Below are 23,144 nucleotides of genomic sequence, written 5' to 3' on the forward strand. Positions count from 1 at the left end.
TGATATTGGTTATGATCAAAGTGATGTGGTTATGAGCAAAAGGGTATTGATTATGAGATATGTAATGTTGGTTATGAGTCAAAGGGAGATTGGTTATAAGATGTGGTTATGAGTTATATGGGTAGTAGTTATGAGATATGTGATTAACGTTATGAGATATGTGATATTGGTTATGATCAAAGTGGTGTGATTATGAGCTAAAGGATATTGGTTATGAGATGTAGTTATGAGATATGTGATTGTAGTTATGAAATATATGATATTGGTTATCAACAAAATGGTGGTTATGAGATGTGGTTATGAGATATGTGATGTTAATTATGATCAAAGTGGTGTGACTATGAGCCAAAGGGTGTTATGAGATATGTGATTAGTGGTTATGATATATGTGATGTTAGTTACGAGCCAAAGAGTGTTGGTTATGAGATATGTGGGTAATGGTTATGAGATATGTGATTGTTGTTTATGAGATATGTGATTTTGGTTATGAGCAAAGTGGTGTGGTTATGAGTCAAAAGAGTGTTTGATTATGAGATATGTGATTATTAGTTATAAGATATGTGATATTGGTTATGATCAAAGTGATGTGGTTATGAGCAAAAGGGTATTGATTATGAGATATGTAATTTTGGTTATGAGTAAAAGGGGGATTGGTTATAAGATGTGGTTATGAGTTATATGGGTAGTAGTTATGAGATATGTGATTAATGTTATGAGATATGTGATATTGGTTATGATCAAAGTGGTGTGATTATGAGCTAAAGGATATTGGTTATGAGATGTAGTTATGAGATATGTGATTGTAGTTATGAAATATATGATATTGGTTATCAACAAAATGGTGCTGGTTATGAGATGTGGTTATGAGATATGTGATGTTAATTATGATCAAAGTGGTGTGACTATGAGCCAAAGGGTGTTATGAGATATGTGATTAGTGGTTATGATATATGTGATGTTAGTTATGAGCCAAAGAGTGTTGGTTATGAGATATGTGGGTAATGGTTATGAGATATGTGATTGTTGTTTATGAGATATGTGATTTTGGTTATGAGCAAAGTGGTGTGGTTATGAGTCAAAAGAGTGTTTGATTATGAGATATGTGATTATTAGTTATAAGATATGTGATATTGGTTATGATCAAAGTGACGTGGTTATGAGCAAAAGGGTGTTGATTATGAGATATGTAGTGTTGGTTATGAGTCAAAGGGGGATTGGTTATAAGATGTGGTTATGAGTTATATGGGTAGTAGTTATGAGATATGTGATTAATGTTATGAGATATGTGATATTGGTTATGATCAAAGTGGTGTGATTATGAGCTAAAGGATATTGGTTATGAGATGTAGTTATGAGATATGTGATTGTAGTTATGAAATATATGATATTGGTTATCAACAAAATGGTACTGGTTATGAGATGTGGTTATGAGATATGTGATGAGAGCTCATAACTAAGTTATGATTAATTTGATTTTAGTTATGAACAAATATGATTTTGGCTCATAACTATAAAAAGTGACCTGCTTACCAGGTCACTTTTAATGATGTGGCTCAATCTGAACCATTGATTTTCTATGTACCATACATTTTTTAAACAAAATGTACTATAGACTTTCCCTTCGTTTGCTCCTTCTTTATCGCCATAACTCCAAATTAGACAATTCTCACTGTGCGTGCCAAAATATGTTCTTAAAAATCTGGTTTACGTCAAATCGACAGGAAATAGTCAACAGGAAAACCAATTTTCACAAACAAACAAATTGATCAAGTAATGTGGTTGATGTCCTATGCCTTAATAGATTCAAGGACTTCTTTCGACGTTATTATGCGAAGAACAAATGCAAACAAAATGAAATTCGATTGAATAACACTCAAACTTGTCACTTAATTTCAAGAATCAAATTACAAGTCTGAAAATGATTACAATCAACAGGGCCAAACTGAGTACAAAAACTGAATTACAATTAAACTACTCATAAGTTAAGATAGACTATTCCTAGATAAATGACATTATTTCTAGATTTCACATGAAATCTGAATTTGGTTGCAAGTCCTTTTTGATCTTCTCTTCTTTGCCTATTTATAGGCTTTACCCACGGTGTCCTTAAAGAACTGCTCTAGGCAGTTTCTCCTTCTAAAGTCAAGTTGCCACAAACATGTTGGGAAGTTACTTCCATCACTCCATATGACAGTCACGTTGCCTTATTTTTCACAACTTCCTTTAACCACTTTCCATGCCTCCTGCTCAAAGCATAACAACAAGCAATAATAATAATAATAATAAAAATAAAAATAATAATAATAATAATAACAATAGCAATAATAATATGGCCATAATTTATTTATAAAAGATAATTTATGGTCTAAATCAACAGATAAAAATTAACAAGTTGTAATCAGTAAAATTGAATTTGGCCATCATTGACAAACCACGACTAATTAGATCAAACTTGACCTATTAACAGGCCATAATCAATAGAAAATAAAATATGATATCAACAGTATGCCAGCAAATCAAGTTAAATAACTTGTCATTAGGACTATGCACTTTACTAGGGGTGCTCGCGGATCGATTTTGTGCGGTTTGCGATTCGGTTTTGACCTGCCCACATCTATGCGGTTTGGAAAAAAGTCAACCCGCAACCGCCCGCAGTGCGGTTTGTAGTTTGTGCGGATAGGGTTTGCAGATGTGCATACGATTTGTGGTTTACACTTTTTTCTTTAAAAATTAATTTTTGATTTTTTTTTCCCATCGAATTTAGGCTTCAAATTCATTTTATATATTTGTGATCATTTGACAACAATTTTCTGATGAGTTTACAAATAAAAATTGAATATCAATGCATTAAATGAAAGTATCCAAAATAAAGAGACCCTACACTAGCATTTTTGCCATGAAAAAAATGTATATAAATGCATTAAAAAATGTATATCAATGCATTAAAGGTTGTGCTCAATTAGAACTGCCAGTTTTTTTTTTTTTTGAACACCCAAGCTTTCAATTAAAGAGGCAAATTGGTTACATCAGAGTTAAGATGAGAAACTAGAGGAGCAGGAGGGCATACAACCCAAGTTACAGGTAAGGTCTTAGAGAAACAAGCCTTAGCAACCCAGTGTATTGCTTCATTGTTGTGTCTGCTGGTCCAGGAAAAAGATAAGGAGTGTGTGGAAATAAGTCCTCGAATGTCCAGAATAATGGCACTATACTCCCACGGTGGAACTGTTTCGGATACGCAGAGGGAGATCACCGATTTGTTGTCACTTTCGATTTCCACTCGCGAGAGATTAAGTGCTTTAGCCATAAGACACGCTAGACGCACTGAATGTGCCTCAGCTTGTGCTGTAGACGAAGCCTTGCAAGTTTGAGCACAACCAGTCAGAAGGTGTCCCTTTGAATCTCGAAGGATTACAGCCAAGGCAACTGATGAGGAAGACTGACAGAAAGCTGCATCACAATTGAATTTGACGCTAGTGTGGGAAGGTGGCTGCCAACCTAAATGGGAAGTACTGTTGGGGACGGCAGTGGCCTGATTGTGAAGGTTGAAAGAGCCAATTAGAGCGTCATGTTCCTGCTAGAAGTGAGTGATCTTTTGCAATGTGCCATGAGGGTCCACCATTTGATGATTGAAAACAAAATCATTTCTAGTTTTCCAAATGAACCAAGCAATAGTGACAGCTGAGCTGATGATACGTTTGGATTCAGACTTCGAATTACCTCCCTGCAGAAAGGCATTAGTCCACTTGGCCACATTTGTAATCGAGCTGGGATTCACTCGCATATTTAGAGAGCTACCGAACCAAACAGCTTTTGTCCATGGACATCCGAACAGGAGATGCTCCACAGTTTCATCCTCTTTCCTGCAAATAGGACATACACCCGAAGCTGCACATTTACGTCGAAACAGACCCAGCTTTGTTGCCAGCAAATTATTACAGACTCTCCACCAAAAGTGATGGATTTTGGGAGGGATATCAAGAGCCCAAAGTGAGTTACAAAAATCTGCACCAAGGATGAGAGATCCGGAGGGCTTAGAAGGGCCATTGGAGTTGTGGCACAACTGCTTTGCTAAGGCATAGCTGGACTTAACTGAATAAACTCCTGATGGATTGTGGTGCCAAATTAAAAGATCATCTCTGTGAACTGCTGCAATGGGGATGGTAAGGACAGCCTGTATCTCTTCTAGCGAAAGCCATTCTTTGAGAAGATCATGTTTCCATATTTTGCGATTGGGGTCAATAGCTTCAGCCACTATTTAGACAGTACAGTGAGGTGGTTTCTGAGAAGCAATTTTGAAGTCTTTTGTAGAGGATACCCACTTGTCCTTCCAAAAGTGTGCAAGGTTGCCATTTTGAATTTGCCATCGAAGTCCCGATTGGAGAAGTGCCCTGCCCTTGAGTAGGCTAGACCAAGCCCAAGATGATCTCGTGCCTCTGGATGTTTGCAAGAAATTAGAATATGGAAAGTAGAGGCCTTTATACACATGAGCCCAGAAGGAGGTGGGATTCATGAGGAGGCGCCAACTTTGCTTAGCGAGTAAGGCTTGATTAAACGCTTTGAAATCGCGGAATCCCATCCCTCCTTGATGTTTGGGAATTGTCATATGATCCCAACTGGTCCAAGAAATGCCCTTGTTGTTCGGATCCCCTTTCCACCAATAGTTCCGAACGAGAGAATTTAGCTTAGAACAAAAGAAGTGTGGCATTTCAAAGCAAGACATGGCATAGGAGGGTAAAGCCTGAACGACGGCTTTGATAAGAGTTTCCTTACCGGCCGAAGATAAAAGTTTAGATTTTCAACCTTGCATTTTGCACAACGCTTTTTCAATCAAACTCCCAAAAGTGTCAGCTTTAGATCTGCCCCAAGAAGAAGGTAGGCCCAGGTATTTAGCTTGGAGATTGGCTTGTGGAACACCCAAAGAAGAGCAGATGGAACTTCGGGTAAGTGCAGATGCATTGGAAGAGAACAACACTCCGGATTTATCGAAATTAATGAATTGTCCAGAAGCTTCACTGTACAGGTGCAAGGTGGCCAGTATATGTTGGCATTCATTCTGATTGACCTTGAGGAAGAGAATAGCATCATCAGCAAAGAAAATGTGGGAGATGACTGGGCAGGTTCTTCGCATTTTCAATCCTGAAATCCCTTAAAAGTAGATAGCCCGAGTTATAAGGTTGGAAAACACATCAGCCACCATAAGAAAGAGATAAAGTGAGAGTGGGTCGCCTTGGCGGAGGCCACAAGAGGGGTTGATGGAAGTACGCTTAGCTCCATTAATGAAGATTGAAAACCTCACTGCTATGACACATTCCATGACTAAATTCACCTAATTCCCATGGAAACCCATTTTTAGCATCACAGCTTGCAAAAAATCCCATTGGATTCTATCATAGGCCTTGTTGAAATCCAGCTTGAGGGCCATGTCTACATGTTTGCCAGTTTTCTTCTGCTTCAAATAGTGGAAGGCCTCATGGGCGATAAGAATGCTGTCTTGAATAAGTCTGCTGGGGACAAAGGCTGCTTGTTGAGGGGATATGAGATGCTTCAGGATTTTTTTCAATCTGTTTGCCATGACTTTGGTGATGACTTTCATACTGAAATTACAGAGGCTGATTGGGCGAAATTGTGTGAGACTAGTAGGGGCGGCCACCTTGGGAATTAAGATCAAATTTGTATGATTAAGGACTCTTAAGAGGGACCCATTTGTGAAGAAAAGTTTGAATGTTGCACACATCTCTGGACCCACGATATCCCAGTGTTTCTGATAAAAGAGCCCAGGGAAACCATCAGGTCCTGGGGCCTTTAGAGATCCTAGCTGAAAGGTAGCACATTTAATCTCATCATCCGTGACTGGCCTCAGTAGAGCATCATTCATTTCCGAACAAACCATATGGTTGACCACTTAAAGTGCCTCCTCAAAGTGTCTAGGGTCCTTAGCTTGGAATAAAATAAAGAAATAACTATGGAGATGGTGGTTAATCTCATGATCCGTCTCTAATCGGACTCCACTTCTATTCTGGATTTTGACCAATTGATTCCTCTGTCGACGTTGGGCCACTGTTGCATGAAAAAAGGCCGAATTCCGATCGCCATAACTGAGCCAGTTAATTCGGGAATGCTGATGTTGATACATCTCTTCATCAAGTAAAGTAGCCTCTATCTCTGCTTAGATTAGACGAATCTGAGATCCATTTTCCAACAAGTAGGGGAGAGACTAATAGTGAAGTACTTTTGCCCGTAAGTCACTCAACTTGAGCCTATTATTACCAAAGGCTTCTTGGCTCCAGATTGTAAGGCCCCGCTTACAAGAAGCTAGTTTTTGTGTAAGCTGATGCATAGGAGAGCCTGAATGTTGTTTCCGCCAATTAAACGCAATGATCTCAGCACAGTCTGGTTTTGTTGTCCACATGGATTCGAATTTAAATTGGTGGGGAACCTTTTTTGGTGGGATTGTGCAATGAAAGAGTACCGGCCAGTGATCTGATCCCACAAAAGCTTCATGGTGGAGTTGGGCAAAGGGGAACAAAAGGCGCCAATCGACTGTTGCAAAGGCTTTATCCAATCTTTCCCTCAAGTGACACACCCCTTGTTGATTATTAGTCCATGTATACGGGGCCCCTTTAAATTCAAGGTCCATGAATTCACATTCTGCTAAGAGATCCTGGAATTGCTCCATTCTGAACTTGTTACAAGCAACTGAACCTTGTTTTTCCCATGACATGCCCACTTCATTAAGGTCACCAATGCAGAGCCAGGGGTATATGTTCTCCAACGCAATCTTTTTAAGATATTTCCAAAAGGCTTGGCGATCCGGCCATCTAGAAGGAGCATAGACAAAGGTTGTAAGCCAATCTTCAGAATTTGCCCCTTTGGAGATGATGCATCGAAAGATGTTGGGAGATTTATGGCGAACTTGAAGAGTAACCTCGTCTGACCACCAGAGAGCTAAACCACCAGATAAACCAACAGGATCAACATAGCAATGATTGGGAAAATGAAGCCTCCGTTTGATACCTTCCAGCTTAAAACGCTTATTTTTTGTTTCCATGAGGAAAATTATTGTAGGGCGATGGGGTATTACATAACCCTCGGAGGATCTGGAAAGTCAGGGGTCGCCCAATCCCCTGATAATTCCAGCTCAGAATCAACATGGCTTGTGTGGCTGTTTAGGGCTAGCCACCGCCTCTTGAGCAAAGGAATCAGAGACTGGGAAAGTGCTAGGGACTTAGGATTCACAAAAATCAGAATCATATGTAAATGGACTGACCTCAATGGGTACCAAAGAGTGCCCTTCGCCTCTGCCTTCCTCATTTTGAACATTGATGTCCACCAGCTCACTTGCTCCATAATCCAATTCTGGAGTTGCCAAGGAAGCCCGGACCCGCCTCCTAACCAATTTCCTGCCTGGGGTGCTAATTAGGCGTTTTGGGTGTCCCCTCTATGAAGAAGTGGAGGAGTGTAGACTTGGTAGTTGCTTCGATGGCTTGGTCTCTGTAGTTTTGAGGAGCTTTAGGGGAAGGTTTAGAGAGAGGTCATCGGCAGTAGCTTTTCTCTTTAGAGAGAGAGTATTGATGGCTTTGGAGAGACATAAGTCCAGAGCATAGGAGGGGTCCAGGGTGGGAGAATTGGGCCAGGAGATTGTAGTATGGTAATTGCATCAGTAAGGCCCAAATCCGTAACAGGGATAGGAGGTTCAAACTCTTTTGGGCTGTTTGGTGTACTGGGACTATCGAGTGGCTCAATCACGAAATATTTGGGCTTAGTGTTTGCATCTGGCAAAAGGCCTGCCCCTGTGGTTGGGCCAAAAGGCTGAAGGGAAGGTTGAGGAGTGAAGATGGGCTTAATGAGAGACTAACTAGAAGGGGCCTCTATCTGGGTAGGAGTAAAAGTAAACGCTACCTCTGGTTGGGGGCCACGTGGGTGAGAATTTCTCATGCCACATGGTGCAATCTGAGGAGGAGCAGGAGTGTGTGCGCACGACTCTGGGAGTGGAGGGGGACTGTACTGAGGAGGTTCAGCCGTAGTGCTATGGATTTGTACCCCCAAGCCATGCGTAACTAAGGAGGCCGTCGGTGAGTTGCCGTTGTTTGGCCGTTGGCTGTTGTCCGACGATACACCCACTGGTTTTGCAAAATTCAGTGAGGAGCAGTAGTTCTGGGCACCCCAGTGCGAAGGTCAGTCCCATACCCCGATTTGCTGTGAACTTCTTTAGAAACAAACTTGCAACTCTTGTTCTCGTGACCAATACGCCCACAGTCATAGCAAAAATCTGACAGTTTCTCATATTTGAAGGTAATCCAGACCCCATTACTGCTAAGGGAACGTTTGAGCCACAAACCTCGAGGAAGAGGCTGTTGGGTGTTGATTTCCACTCTAATACGTAAAAAACTGCGGTAGAGCAGGAGGCCTTCCTGAGGGGCTTCCACGCTAATGACTTTCCTGAGCCGATTACCAATAATGTGTCCATTCTGTTTGGTCATATTCTGGATAGGTAACCCATGGGCTTGAACCCAGAAAGGGCACCAGGTGAAATCCACTGCTTCAAAGGTTTGATTGGGAGAGAGGGTTTGAAAGACCAAGAGAGAGCCCATAATCGACCATGGATGGTCTCTGAGGATGCGATTGCGATCTTTTTCCTCTGAAAACTGAAAAATGAAGGTATTCACGTTCCAAGGTGAGATGGATAGCTCTCCTCTGACTCGCCAAGCCCCTTTGATAATGGAGGAGATGGCATTGTTGTTCAGAGACTTGGGGGTTAAGACTTTCCCCAATAAGCATAGGCTTGATGCATTTTCAGCTTCGTTTGGACTATCGAATAGCTTGAGCTCTTCCGAAACAGGGCTGTTGGAGGAGGAAGCCATGGGCAGAAATAAGAAGGGAGAGGATTGCGGTGGAGGGGATAGCAAAGTTTGGATTTCAAGTTGGTAAATGGTGAGAGATAATGAATGGGGACAGTCAGGAAAGGGCTAGGGAGGAAGGAGGAAAGGGAGAGGGAGAGAAGGGGAGGCTATGGAGAAAAAAATAGGGAAACCCACAAGAAGCCCTAGGTTAGAAAGACTCTCATCAAAGAGAGAGAAGCTCTCATTTTAGAGAGAGAGTTTCCAAACTTTATTAGAACTGTCAGTTCAGTAATAATAATCAAGCTAGAAGTTCCATCGATCACCAGAAGGAAAATTTTATTAGAAAAAAGTGGATGAGTCACCAATGAAAATCATATAAGAAACCAAGTCTAGGACTTGATAATTCTACGGCCTTAAGAAAGTTGAGAAATACTTAAAAATAAGGATCCTAGTGTCATAGAGAACATAATGGTGCTCATGTTAAAGTTACAAAGTTGGTATATAAAAAATAATAATAATTAAAGTGCGGGCGGTTTTTGCGGGTTACGGGTTTAATCCGTGACCCCCCGCAATCCACAAATTTGTCATATTTCAAACTGCATCCGCCCGAATTATATTTACGAGACCGCCTATTTATATGCAGGTTGGACAATTTGAGCAGTTCGGATAAACCGTTGCCCACCCTTACACTTTACATATGTATATACAATTAATAATAATAACTTGCCATTTGAACTATGGACTTTAGACCCGAAACTTGTCATTTGGACTTAAAAAATGATTGGACATTTGATTATTTAAAAAAAATGTCATGAAAGCTATTAATTGTAATAATTTTTATTTAATTTTTTTTTATCTTAATCAAAGGCATACTGGAAATATGAACTTTCATTCTAGCTGCTTCTTCTTCTTCTTTTTTATTTTTATTTTTTACTTCACTTTTCATTACTTTAATTTTTTATTATATTTTGGTTCTAAATTAGAGGGATCCTTAAGAACCGGTAAAAGATAAAACCTTATTTATCAACGAAAACACAGTACAAATTTGAATGACCAGGTAGTTGATTGATTCACGTGGTAAATTACGTGTATTACTAAGTAATCTGATTTATTGAATAATTCTTATATCTAATCAAAGTTGCCGTATAGTAGGTCATAATCAAATACTACTTAAAACATAACTAAGACCGTTGCATCACTTTAGATATAATAAAAAATTAGCAAAGAACTTTTTGATTAATAACCAAAATAATACTTAGGAGTTATAACCAAGTTATAATTTGTATATTATAGAACTTTCTGGTTTTTTTTTCAGAAAAAAAATATTTTGATATAATCAAAATTCATGATTTTTGATAAATTTGATCAATACAAATGAAAATTTGATTTCAGGTTAAAAATACACTTTTTTTATTTTGAAAAAAATTATTTTTTGATCCTTTTATAAAGGATTACGCGCAGGGTGACAAAAAATTTTATTAACAATTAACAAATTTATTTGTATTTAACTTTCAATTGTTAAAATTTTTTACACATAAAATATTAAAACTCAAAATTAATTTGTTATTTTAAAAATAAATTTCCGTACATTGCATGGTCACTCACTAGTTTATAAACAATAACAATTAAAAATGGATAGATGAGTCTGGTCCGGGCTGTTTTAAGAGGGTTTTTTTTACCACAAAAAGAAAAAGAAAAAGAAAAGAAAAGTCCCTCACAAATCCTTGGGTAGCAGTTGAGCCAACAACCAGATATAGTCCAACATATTATCAAAATCTGAAAACAAGAAGAAAAAAAGAAAAAAGGAAAAAAAGAAGAGAACAGACAGTGAGCCACGGCATCATATTGTTAATGCTACAATCTGTCTCCTGGGATTAAAATAAATATAGCAATAAGGCATGGACATGAAATTCTTTAAAATATCTCGAAAAAATAATAAGAATTGGAAAATTTTGGCATCAAACCTTTTAGAATAATATCCTAAACGTACAGTAATCAGTAGAAATGATGAGCTACATTGCAAAATATTCAAGGAATTCAATCGATTTTAAACAAAACTATTACCACCAAACATGAAATGATCAACCTATTACACATTTTACAAAATCAAATGGAAAACAATAATGCGTACTATACACAAGTCAAAACCCCTCCTAATTCCTCCTTCACTCACAATTTCTCCCCCAATAGAAGAAACATCATCGAAACCAGTATCCATCGCGTATCCATCCCAAGGGCAACAAGAACTATAGCATTTCTTATCTAGGCGTAATGGTGGGAACGACTCCACTAATAAGGTCACTGCCAGAGATGTCTCCTGATACATAAGGAGCATGATTCTTCAAATCAGACGATGAAGATGGTGGGGTCACATCCTTCCCAGGGTTGGCAATCAAAGATTCTGATGTTTTGGTGTCTGACTCTGGCATCATAAGCCATATGCTTTCGAGTTCTCTAACCACCTCTGACATTGAAGGCCGGTTATCTGTTTCGTCTTGACAACATTTGAGAGCTAAGTTCACAAACCTCTCCACACAATCAGAAGGATAAGATCCCATTTTTTCGTCAATGACTGAGAAGATCATTCCAGATCGATATGCCACGTTAACCTGATACAGTTGGAAAAGTAGACATAAAACACAACAATTAATGCATATGAAATTGCAACAGGCAGTGAGCTATGCAACATGGGTTTTTTCTTTTGTTTTTAATCACCCAATGCAATATTTGTTTTCTGAACTTGGGATAATCTTTCATCTACAAATTTATAAGTGAAAGTCGAAGCGAATGGAGAGATTTGAACAGTGAGATGTGTCCCAGGCAATATGCGTCACTAAAAAATATGATATGCATTCATATACACTGCTTTCGGAAGAAAGAAGTTGTGAGGAATTCACCTCTCGAACAATGTTTTTGCCATGTGAGATTGGATGCATTCCTGTCAAGAGCTCTAGAAATACAACACCAAGACTATAAACATCACTTTTGTCGGTCAGTTTATGAGTGAGGAAGTACTCTGGATCAAGGTATCCCTGCACGAAAAATGCTGTTTCAGTTTCACTCTAGAATCACTAAATTCTTAATGTTAAAAAAGATTCTAAGTAGCCTTGCCAATAAAATGCATACAACGCTCACTCCGTCTTACGATCAAGTTTCACATACCAACAATTTTAACTAGTATTAACTATTTTATCTTTTAGGATGGTTCTAAGATATCTGGCTGCATAAATGGCATACCAACAACATAAGATTTTATATATATATATATATATATTTTTTTTTTTTCTTATTTTGAATTCAGGTAAAAAATTCCTGCTTCAATATTCTGTGAAGAGATGTCATCTAAAAGACTCGAGCTTACTGGTGTCCCCTTAACAACAGTCGATACATGACCAGGTGTCATTCCCTCAATATCAGGAACCGGGGCAAGTCGGGAAAGTCCAAAATCAGCAACTTTTGCAGTAAATTTAGAATCCAACAATATGTTGCTGGCCTTGACATCTCGATGGAATATCGGAGGATCAGCTTCCGTATGCAGATAAAGGATGCCCTTAGATGAACCTAGTGCAATTCTCAATCTCATAGCAAAACCCGGAGGCTCTTTAGCCGCACCTGGGGCACCATAAATATTAAACATACATTCAATCACTGAGTAAATAACATGTACATTGACTGAAATTATAGTCTTGGTTAATACTGATTCCCAATCAGAGTTGCCACGGAGTACCCATATTAAAAAAGTACTTCCTCCATCCCAAAATATTAGTCCCTTATTCCATTTTTCATTGTCCCAAAATATTAGTCCCTCTTCAAAAATCAAGTTACAAAAATAATATTAATTTCCTATTTTGCCCTTTTTTTTAAATTAATAAACAATATAAAAAGTACAATTATGAAATTGATATTCCCAAAAAATGTACTATCAAAGAGATAATTTTGAAAAATCAACTTTTTTAAAGTGCAATAATTGTACTACCAAAAAAAGTTGGATTCCCCAAAAAGGACCATTATTTTGGGACAGAGGGAGTAAGAATAATAAGAAGCAAATTTAGAAGTTTATAGAATATACCAGATAAGTGATCCCTCAGTGTGCCGTTGGACATGAACTCGTAAACCAACATCTACATGCCAAAAAAGAGTAATCATGTGAGATAACTAACTTTCATGGTACAAGAGAGAAGCTTCCATCCCCCCTTCTGTACTCAGCTTGGAAACAAACTGAACCAAAATTACCATTTCTCCACTTGAGTTGAACCATTCTGTTTTTTTTTTTTTTTTCCCTACCATTATTTAAAATAGCTAAAATATAACTTTGCATCTTCCATTTTTGCAAGTAATCGTTCCCATTTTTTTTTTACATTAATCTATTTTTCATTGGATGTTGCTCAATTGTTCACTGATGCACATTAATATGAACCAAACAGTACATGAAAGTGACGGATAAATATACCATAACAGAAATGTAAGAGAATTTACACATTCAAATAGGTAGTGAAGTACCTGTTCGCCTTCCTCATCACAGTATCCAAGCAAAGAGACCAGGTTACGATGATGTAACCTTGACAATAGTTCTATTTCAGTGAGAAACTCCTTTTCACCCTGCAATGACCCTTCTAGTGCACGTTTTATGGCCACAACTGCGCCGTCAGCTAGAATACCTTTGTAGACCTTCCCATACCCACCTTGTCCAACTTGACTGGAGGCATCAAAATTGTTAGTCGCCAGTGCCATCTCTTGATAAGAAAAATCTTTCACACCATCAATTTTGATAGTGATCTTAGATACTGCAAAACATATGATGTGGGTCTAGTGTTACATATGATAATAACAGTTATTCATCAGATCCAAATCCATGCTATGAAAGCTTATTGCCACCACATAGCTGATACATCTAATAATTATAACACAAAAGCAAAATTTTATTTTAAGCATTGATTGTTGACATAAGTTAACAATGTCTTAATTATTGAAATTCAATCCATCCTTCACCAATGAATTACATCTCAACGTAGAGGATCTTTACCAAGTATAGTTCAAAATTTTTTTTTTTTTTTTTTTTTTTTGGGGGGGGGGGGGGGGGGGGGCGGCTAATTTACAATGTAATCCCAAGTTCCAAACTATATAAGCACTTGTGCCCTTACATTGGTCTTGGAAGGTGAATGCATTCTACAAGCCCACAAGGCCCATGGTAAATCATGGTAATTTTAAATCCTATTACTCAGGGTTGAACAAGTGCTTACGTAAGTTTGCCCATTATAAAACTATTTTTTGAAGTTTTAATCTCAACAAAAATCAAACATGCTATTTTGATAAGTTGGAAGGGTAATTCCAGAGGGATAATATGCTTATACATCACTTTCATGTATCCATAGAACAGCTGAAATTTCAAAACTGGCAGCTTCCTGTTCATCTACGAAAGCTATCATGATATATATTGAAACAAGAACTCTGAAAAAATATCAAATAGCCACCTCGGTTTAAAGCAGCCAATGATTGAGTATTTTATATTTTTTTTATAGAATCAATAATTAGAATATTTATCAAAATTGCCAACATTTTGAAATACTTATGGTCAACTACAAAAAGTAGGGACAAAACAATGGAGAATCATGATAAATTTAGTTCCACCTCAGATATTGGTAATTATAAGATACTCACATCGACGTCTTTTTGAAACTGCGGTGTATTTATTCATATGCAATCTCCATATGAGAAGTGACACAACAGCAGATAATATAAGTGCACCTGCAACTGTTCCTACTACAATGCCAGCTAGTGCCCCCTTGCTAATTCCAGATTTTGAAGTGGAAGAAGGGATCACTGCAATAGAAATAAAAGTAATAAGCACAAACCAATTCAATCCATCCTTGAATGCATGCAAAAATTGGAAAGCATGACTATGCACTCCGTTGTTTAAAATGGCATAGGTCTCTATTTGTGGCCGACTTTAAGATCAATGTAACACCCCCACCGATACATCATCCAACACCATGATCCAAGCATCATCCACTACAGTTCCAGGTAATAGGAGCATTAGCTAATTTTATTATTTTTATTAAGCTAATAAGAGCATTAGCTAATTTTTTTTTTTTTTTTTTTTTTTAAAGTATGCAAACCATTCTTACTGCCACACCAGGGGTAAACATCACTAGTGTACACATGGAGGGTAAACTAGTTACCCATATTTTCAACTAGAGCCCCAAAAAAATGTGACAACCTTCTCACAATGAAAGATATACAAAGGCCATAACTAATAAGATCACTATATCTATTTCATGATATTCCTGAACAAAACATGTCAGATAAGGCCTCCTTGAGCCTGTTGGTCTTGAGCATGACTCTTTGAACCTCTGGTCAAAGGTGCAAGGAGCTTCTGACAGATTGCTAAAAAACAAGAAACAAAAACGTTTGTCAGATAAGGTTTAGGAGACAAACCGTCTTTATAAGGGCCCCACAGAGGGAAATCAATAAGTTCATAAGGTCCAAAAATATCACTATCAGGAATATGCCATCCTGTGAACATGCTCCGGATTCGTTGAACCTCGGTCCTATTGAAGACATAAGAAGAGGTGGTGTTAACGTATACAGGAAAAATCTTGAAGTCCATTCTCAGTCGAGGGCCTTCTTCCCAAAAAACAGAAACAATCTCAAGCTGAAAAACGTTCAACTCAAGACCTGTTGTGAGGTACACCTCAAATGGAACCCAGTATGGCACAAAATCTCTGAATCCAGGACTTTTCAACCGATATCCAACGATCAGAGGCGCAGCACAGAAGCATGGTACAGGAGAGTTTGGGGAATATTCATAAGGGCATGATTGCACCGGACAATTATCACCAGAGTTTGTTGTGCTTGGGGTATGACTGGCGGTTTCATTCTGAAGAGGTCCACAGAACTGGACCAGGTTGGTATTCGAGCATATTGGATTTCCTTGAAGCCTGCAAAATTTTCAAACGAATAATAGAAGAGGAATTTGATTACTCTTTGAACCTGCTAAACAGGTCTTTATCTTACTTTACTGAATCTAAAAAGTAAAATTTTAGATTTTTACCAAGGAAACACGTGCATATAAAGATATTTCATTATGGATGAAGATGGAAAACAAACCTAACAGTGACATTTGCAGGGACGCTAACACTGCCAGAAATATTTGAAAGCATATTGTTCTGCAAATCCCTGCAGATCAAAGATCATAAAGTATTTAAAACTAATAATAGTAATATAAAGCAATATCAACCAACTTCACATCTAAAACCTATCAGAGTTAACAAAAAAAAGTTATAACCAATATCTCAAAAAGAACAAGCAAAAACTTGCAACGATTCTTCAACTTTTTTGTGAGCAAAACAAGTATCGCTGAGAATATAGCACTAAGCAATATCAACCAACTTTACACCAACCCTACTAGAGTCCAATTAAGAAAGTTACAGTTTGAAACTTAAAAAGAGCAAGGTGAGCTTGCAAAGAATCATTAACTTTAAGATTAGCAAAAGAAGTATTGCATACTAGAACACACTCTCACACACACTGTTCTGCAAATCCCTGCAGGATCAAAGAGCATAAAACCTTGCAGAAAAATTAATATCAATTAATCTCACCTAAAACACATCGAAGTCTAAGAAAGAAAGAAAGTAACAGGTTAGATCTCAAGAAGAGCATGTTTAAACTTGCAACGAATCACACACACAAGCGTAAACAAAGAGGGAAGGAGGCATAAACTTTGTAAAATGATTGAATTCTTTGTTTTGGGTCTTATAGGACTTACACGATGAGACTTTTATTTCCATTGGAAGTCCAATTTTGCCAGATACTGGCTGGAACAGAACCACTAAGTGAATTGTTCAAAAGTGACCTGCAATGGGAATGACACACAAAATAAACTCAATCATTTCATCACATAATTAAAATAATAGGCATTGGTAACCCTAAATCTTATGGAACACAAAGGAAAGTAAGTGCAGACTTAATTCAAATGAATAAAAATTTAAATTGTCTTCAAACATTACCATTTACACAACCATGCAAATTATATGGAAAAGGGGAGAAAAGAAGGGTTGAAAAATGCTCACAATGTCTGAAGTAGAGGAAGGCCCGAAAAGTTGGCCGGAATAGGTCCAGTAAGATTGTTGCCTGATAAATCACTGCACATTTTTTATCGATGATTGGTTCAAAAGTAAATTGTTAGTCTCATGGATAACTAGAATTTTCAAGGATACAGTATACTTCTCTGATTATATCCTATATACAATATAGAAATAGAATTACTTTAGGACTTAAATGTTAAAGATGGAGTATCTTACATAGTTGTCATATTCTCGGAAAGCTTATATGGTGGTATGGATCCATTAAGCTGGTTCAAACTGAGGTCGCTGAAATGTGAAGGTCGTCATTATGGCTAATACAATCAGATATATAAAGCATATATAACAAAGAAATTAGTGACTAGCCGAAGTGTCTCCAAATCTTGACACCAAAAAAAGTTTTTTAGCATGGTTTATCTAGCATCTCCAACATGGAGGCTTTTAACTATATAAGACACAAAATGATTTTTCAAAGATGCGTAAAATGTCTGGAGTGGCCAATTGGCAAGTAATTAGTGCCATAATATCTGATAGCTACTCATGAACTTACATATAAGCGAGGTGCGGTATCCTGCTCAGGTCAGGGATTGGTCCTTGCAAGCTACAGTTCCTAAGACTCCTGATACAGCCAAGAATACTGATTCATAAGCAATCTCAAGAAGCATCTGAAACATATGCATATGCATGTTTCTCAATCTCATAAGAAAAGAGCATAAAGCTTCAAGGAAGAGAAAGGTAGTCAATAGACAGTTGACGTGTCATGAACACTCTCTCTCCTCTAAATGTAGCTTAATTTTTTATTTAAATCAAAGAAGAAAAAAAGAAGAAGAGGCATTATGAAGCTAAAGCATCATGCCTCTTGGCTTACATCTCATGCAGAAACAGAATAGATAACATGACACCTTGCCTCAAGCTTAAACATTTTCTATTTACTTACAAAATCATATAAAAAGCATATGCACTTACAGCTTCAACAATCGAGACATGCTGCCATAAGAGTCTGGTATTGTAGCCCCATCAAAGTGGTTGTTGTCCAGTTGACTGCCAAATGAAAAAAGAAGAAAATTTATGAGACATTAAACACAAGATACTTTGTGCTCCTTCAATAGGGTAAACATGGTTTCCTCATTAACATAATGAAGAAAAAATCAAAAGCAATATTACAGAGATAATCTTCATGGAGGGTGACATGTTATTTTTACACCCATACACATTCACGTGTATATATATATATATATATATATTCTTCTTTACGGATGCATTGTGCACACCAACTCAACAAAGCCTCAGATCCCAGATATCCCAGCTAATTGGGGTCTCTGCTCTTGATGTATAACACATACAACATATAATGTACTCAACCTTGTATTCATTTATGAGGAAACTAATAGAGTGATTTTGTATTCTAATAACTGCAGAAGCAGAAAACGTACAGTATCAGTAGACTAGGCAGATTGGCGAGCTCTGGCGGAAGATACCCTGATAAATTATTATTGTCAAGTAACCTGCAGAATTTTACATCATTCAGACAAGCCAAATGTCCAAAATATAAGAACCCCAATACCATTATACCACATTAAAAGTTGAAAAAAGAAAAAAGAAAAAGAAATACCCACTTACATGTGAACAAGATTTGGCAGCGCAGACAGTTCAGGAGGGATTTGCCCACTAAGTGAATTATTGTTCATGTGGCTGCTCAGAGAACAAAGTAACAGTAAAAATATCAATCAAAATGATAGTAATTACAACAGCAACATTAACAACAATAATGATAATAATAAATCAGAGGGACTAAAGATAAAGAGCAGCTACATAGTTGACCAGCAGATATCATATCTAAGCTAGATAGCATCACAAAGAAACACTTACAAGTGCTTTGTTTTGTTCAATTTCGCAAATGATTTAGGTATTGGTCCAGATATTTGGTTCTGGTCAATCTGAATTCTGTCTAACTTAGGAAGATTACCAATCTCGTCAGGCAAGGGACCGGTGAGTTGATTTCCATTCAAGAGCCTGAAAACAGAAGATCACATACAAAATAAGGAACATCAAAAAATATGGTGCAATTTTGCACTACTCAAATACAAGCAAGAAATAGACTGATGTCTATGTCCATATCACATTTAACAGGAACATGTAACCAACTTACAAGAGTTCTAAAGATGTAATATTGCCAACCTCCTTCGGTATACTCCCACTTATCTGATTCCACATAACATCCCTTTAAGAACAAAAGATAAGAATAAATATCAGTTGACAAAAGAAAACTAAAAATCCACCTGTATGGGAAAAAAAACTTAAATACCTAAGGAGAATCAATAGAGACAGAGGCACCAAGTTACAGCTTAAATAGTAGACATTTTGAACAAAGATATTCTGACTCACAATATCTGCATATGAGACAAGCGGCCAAGCTCGGGAGATAAACTTCCTGATAGATTCATAGTCAGTAGTTGCCTGCAAAGGAAAATATAAAGCCCACCCAGTTTTTAGTGTAGGGTAGAGAAACCATTTTCTACCTTTATGTATTGCTACAACAGGCTTAAACACCAGATATAGTTTTTACATCGTTTATTATGTTATTTTGAACCCTTAGTTCATGCAGTAATATATATATATATAATGAACCATATATCTAGCAAATTTAGTAACTTCTGTTGCAAGGTGTTTGTTATATACATTTTAACAGTGTTCTGTAATTTAGAATTTCGTAATCTAATAAGATGATCTTTCAAGAATTCCATTTTAGAATATTTTAGGCAACATTATTTTTTTTTTGTGAAGTGTGCTTTGCAGTTTGTGTAACCTTGTTATATAGCAAATGCAGGCAAAAGCTAAGTGCCGAATTTAGTATTTAGCACAAAGAAAGGTAAAAGAGAAACTTCTAGTCACATAATTTGGCATACATCATTCAGCAACATTATCCAGCCACATAATTTCTAGGCAACACAGTTGCTGTTAAATAATTAATTAACCATCACATCTTTTCTCTTTGATCAGTAAGCAATAAATTTACTACAAAACAACTTAAATACTAATTCTGGCTTAAGATGGAAGATCCTTATAATATTTTATATCTGCATTGATGAATGCGCCCATGTTAACCAGGAATTTTTACTTCCATCTTAACTGTGGTTCACAAAAATCATGTTCATGATGATCTGATAAAGGAACAAAAATTAGGAAAAGACTGAAATCATACAATTCTCTGACGTGTAGATAGCCATCCCGCATAGTAGTGTTGTAGCACAAAACCCCTGTCCAATTCGACGTACATGGATCTCCACGATTCCAGTCACTGAGATTCCCATTTGGATCAATCAAACTGCTCCTAATGGCACCCAATGCTGTAACTGCAATTATTAGAAAAGGTCATCATTATTTCATCAGCATGATCAATTAAACATCTACATCTATCAAAAAGAAATTATAAGCAAATTTTCTACACACTTCACTAGTTGTTGCCATTCTACTTTGCTCATGGACTAGAATTTATTAATTTTTTTCTTTAAAAAAAAAGGGGGGGGGGGGGGGGGGGGGGGACTAAGTTGTCTGTATTTTAATCAGAACAAATTATTTCCAAACTCTTTTGACAAGTAATTCCCAGTTCTACAAGCATATAAACTGAGAAAATCATACAAATTAACAAACAAACACTGCTTAATTGCTTAAGGATTGAGGCCATTACTTTAAAGTTTATATGCATTAATTGGATCTACATGTAGAAATTATATCCTAGGGCTAGCACACAACACATAGATCCTTTATCCAAGTTGTCTGCCAAAAATCAAGCAAGAAACTACACTTCAGTATATAAGGTCAAATACATTACAATCAATGCATGGCGCAATATCTCTTTAGTTACGTGATATGCTAGCATGTTAAGGGTTCTTAGAAGAGAGTTCTTTTTGACAATAATTTTTTTTAGATAGAGGGGCTGTTTCAGAAGCCCTGACAAAATGTTGGCACTATTCAAAACCGTCATATCTCTTCCAACTAGATTCACCCTTAGATCGTCCAGTTTCAAGGAAAACCATACTCTGATTGGTCATCCAAAGAGATAAGGCACCTATCCATCTCGAGAAAAAGGTTCCCTGGCTTGATTAGCCTACTCTCTTCTTTCATCAAGACAAAATTGAGCTCACACTGAAATCTGTAAGAGCCATCAAATGGGAAATTCTTGCCCAGCACACCGCAACTTATTAATCTCATTAAAAGTTTTTCTTCACAAATTTTACGCCTTATTTGCGTTGGTGGTGGTGTTGATAGAGCAAAGACACTTTATTTTGGTATTCCAGCAATAAGTTCCTAGAAATTTAGCTATATCAAATTTGCAAGATAAGAGACTGTTCCATATGAGTAGTTAAACAAGACTTGTAGTTCAAATGAAAACAATTCCAGTCTTTTTGTATGAATTGAATTTTTCTTCGATGCACTGTTCTTGTCAAATGATAACAAAAAATGAAAAAAGAAACTCACTTGCGTTGCATATGGTGAACTTTAATGACATCTGTCCCTGTAAATTAATGGGAACTTTGAAACTACGAATTAAATTCGCTTATATATGTAATTCCCAAATTTCTAACAAGCTTCTCTATGATTTTACAAGTAAAACAAGACTCAAGAATAGAAGCCTAGATTGCCATCATATATACCAATACAACTCAAATGGGTGAAAAACAAGGCAAATCATAAGAACATATAAATTAACAAAAGCTAATTCAAGTGTTACCTTCTGTTGGGTCTGTAATATTCTGGCCATCTGCTCCATTAAGCATACAAGAGCAACACAGCCACACAAAAAGGGCAGCTCCAAACAACCAAGTCCTTGAACAAAACATCTCAATAACCCAGAATTGGCTACAAGTCTCCAACAAATCTTACACCCCAAATCTCTAAATATCTGAATTACCCAAATCCTGGACCTGATATGACCAATAAAAATAACCAAACACAAATTCAAACCACAGTTTTACATAAACTAAAGAAACCCAGATCAAGGACTCAATTCTCAATCATTTTAAACAATAAGAATCTCTGAAAATATATATATATATATATATATATCCCAGTGATGGAAAAAGAAGGAAACCTTGAGGAGATGGAGGAAGATGGGTCTGGGTTTGGTGAGCTTGTTGTTTCAGGGAGGATAAGAACAAGAAGAATAAGAAGAGAGAGAAGGAAGGTATGTATTTGACTGGGTCGACATTACTAGTGCTGAGAAGAGAAAAAATGACGATTATGGAAGCAGCCATCTTTTTCATCTTAAATTTAAAATATTGAATTTGTCTACTTCATGGGTTTGGCGCTATTGACTTTTGCTGAAGGTTTAGTTGAGCTGCTTTAATGGTGACAATCAGAGAGAGAGATAGATAACAGACGGAACGGCCCAATGGGACGAGGGAAATAAATAGTAGGGTATTTCAGTTGTTTGTGTCTCTCTCGGGGGTGATATTTGAAAGATTGGGTTTCAAATGGGTGCATAAACTTAATTTATTTAAAAGTTGGGACTTTTTTTATTAACTTTCTTTTATGACCTAAAATTCCAACTGAAATCATGGCATACCTCAGTTAAAAAAAAAAAAAAAAAATCATGGCATACCTCATAAATAAATTTTGAATACGCTAGTTTGAAAATAAGTTATTTTAGTAATTTTTTAATTAAAATATTTTAAATTTTTTTTTACTTTTAAAAAATATGTAAAAAAAATAGAAAAAATAAAATTTTTGAATTTTTTTATATAATTCTTTAACTTTTTAATTTTTTTAATAATTTTTTGACTTTTCAACTATTAGTGGATTGCTAAATCAAACTACAATTACCATTGCAAATAAGAAAATTCTTGGCGACATTTCAAATCAGCTGTGACTTGTAAAACCCAAAAAAAAAATTTGTAAAGTCATGAAAAAAATTGTCACTTTAATTATTAAATTTGATAAATTTCATCATTGATTTGGAATTTGTTTTGAAAACATGCTTTGAATTGCAATTTCTCCGTAATTTTTTGGGGTGTAAAATCATATATGTATCTTAGTTATAATATTTGTAATTTTTTATTATGAGTTATTATTGTATTAGTTATGACTTATCATAATATTGATTAATATTATTTTGATTATGATCTAATAATTTTTTAGTTATATTTTATGTAATGTTTAATTATAATTTATTTATTTTTAGTTATAACTACTACATGATCAAGTTCATAAATGTCATAATTTA

At 36.5% G+C, this 23,144-nt stretch overlaps 2 protein-coding genes across 3 annotated transcripts; both read right to left on the reverse strand.

The window, feature by feature from the left end:
• Positions 1–8,135: 8,135 nt before the first annotated feature.
• Positions 8,136–8,861, reverse strand: LOC145806995 (uncharacterized protein At4g02000-like). The gene has a single exon (XM_082904885.1). The coding sequence runs from the start codon at positions 8,859–8,861 to the stop codon at positions 8,136–8,138; it is 726 nt and encodes a 241-aa protein (XP_082761011.1).
• Positions 8,862–10,782: 1,921 nt separating this feature from the next.
• On the reverse strand, positions 10,783–22,386 carry LOC114280530 (putative LRR receptor-like serine/threonine-protein kinase At1g06840). 2 transcript variants are annotated; one of them, XM_028222916.2, is made up of 21 exons: positions 22,014–22,386; positions 21,654–21,846; positions 20,124–20,274; positions 19,307–19,378; positions 19,071–19,142; positions 18,791–18,934; positions 18,542–18,613; positions 18,355–18,426; positions 17,888–17,962; positions 17,472–17,540; positions 17,141–17,209; positions 16,910–16,981; positions 16,606–16,692; positions 15,948–16,016; positions 15,276–15,778; positions 14,499–14,660; positions 13,341–13,624; positions 12,910–12,961; positions 12,202–12,452; positions 11,738–11,872; positions 10,783–11,449 (listed from the first exon to the last, which is right to left on the reverse strand). In XM_028222916.2, the coding sequence occupies exons 2-21, from the start codon at positions 21,760–21,762 to the stop codon at positions 11,099–11,101; spliced, it is 2,871 nt and encodes a 956-aa protein (XP_028078717.2). In that variant the 5' UTR covers positions 21,763–21,846; positions 22,014–22,386; the 3' UTR covers positions 10,783–11,098. The 2 variants fall into 2 exon arrangements, with proteins under 2 accessions (XP_028078717.2, XP_028078718.2); XM_028222917.2 differs by having other exon boundaries at positions 19,227–19,378.
• Between the last annotated feature and the right edge of the window lie 758 nt (positions 22,387–23,144).

Source organism: Camellia sinensis, chromosome 14 (genome assembly GCF_055761805.1).
Source record: "Camellia sinensis isolate YWXY chromosome 14, ASM5576180v1, whole genome shotgun sequence".
Classification (NCBI taxonomy): domain Eukaryota; kingdom Viridiplantae; phylum Streptophyta; class Magnoliopsida; order Ericales; family Theaceae; genus Camellia; species Camellia sinensis.

What these genes read in the sequence shown, in the direction of transcription:
- LOC145806995 (XM_082904885.1), bottom strand. Translation starts at nt 8,861, where the DNA reads ATGGCTTCCTCCTCCAACAGCCCTGTTTCGGAAGAGCTCAAGCTATTC.
- LOC114280530 (XM_028222916.2), bottom strand. Translation starts at nt 21,762, where the DNA reads ATGTTTTGTTCAAGGACTTGGTTGTTTGGAGCTGCCCTTTTTGTGTGG. An exon ending in ATTACATCTTTAGAACTCTT is followed by an intron (nt 18,935 to 19,070) that starts GTAAGTTGGTTA and finishes TTCTGTTTTCAG; the next exon opens with GCTCTTGAATGGAAATCAAC. An exon ending in CTGTTGTTAAGGGGACACCA is followed by an intron (nt 11,873 to 12,201) that starts GTAAGCTCGAGT and finishes TTTTTCGTGCAG; the next exon opens with GGATACCTTGATCCAGAGTA.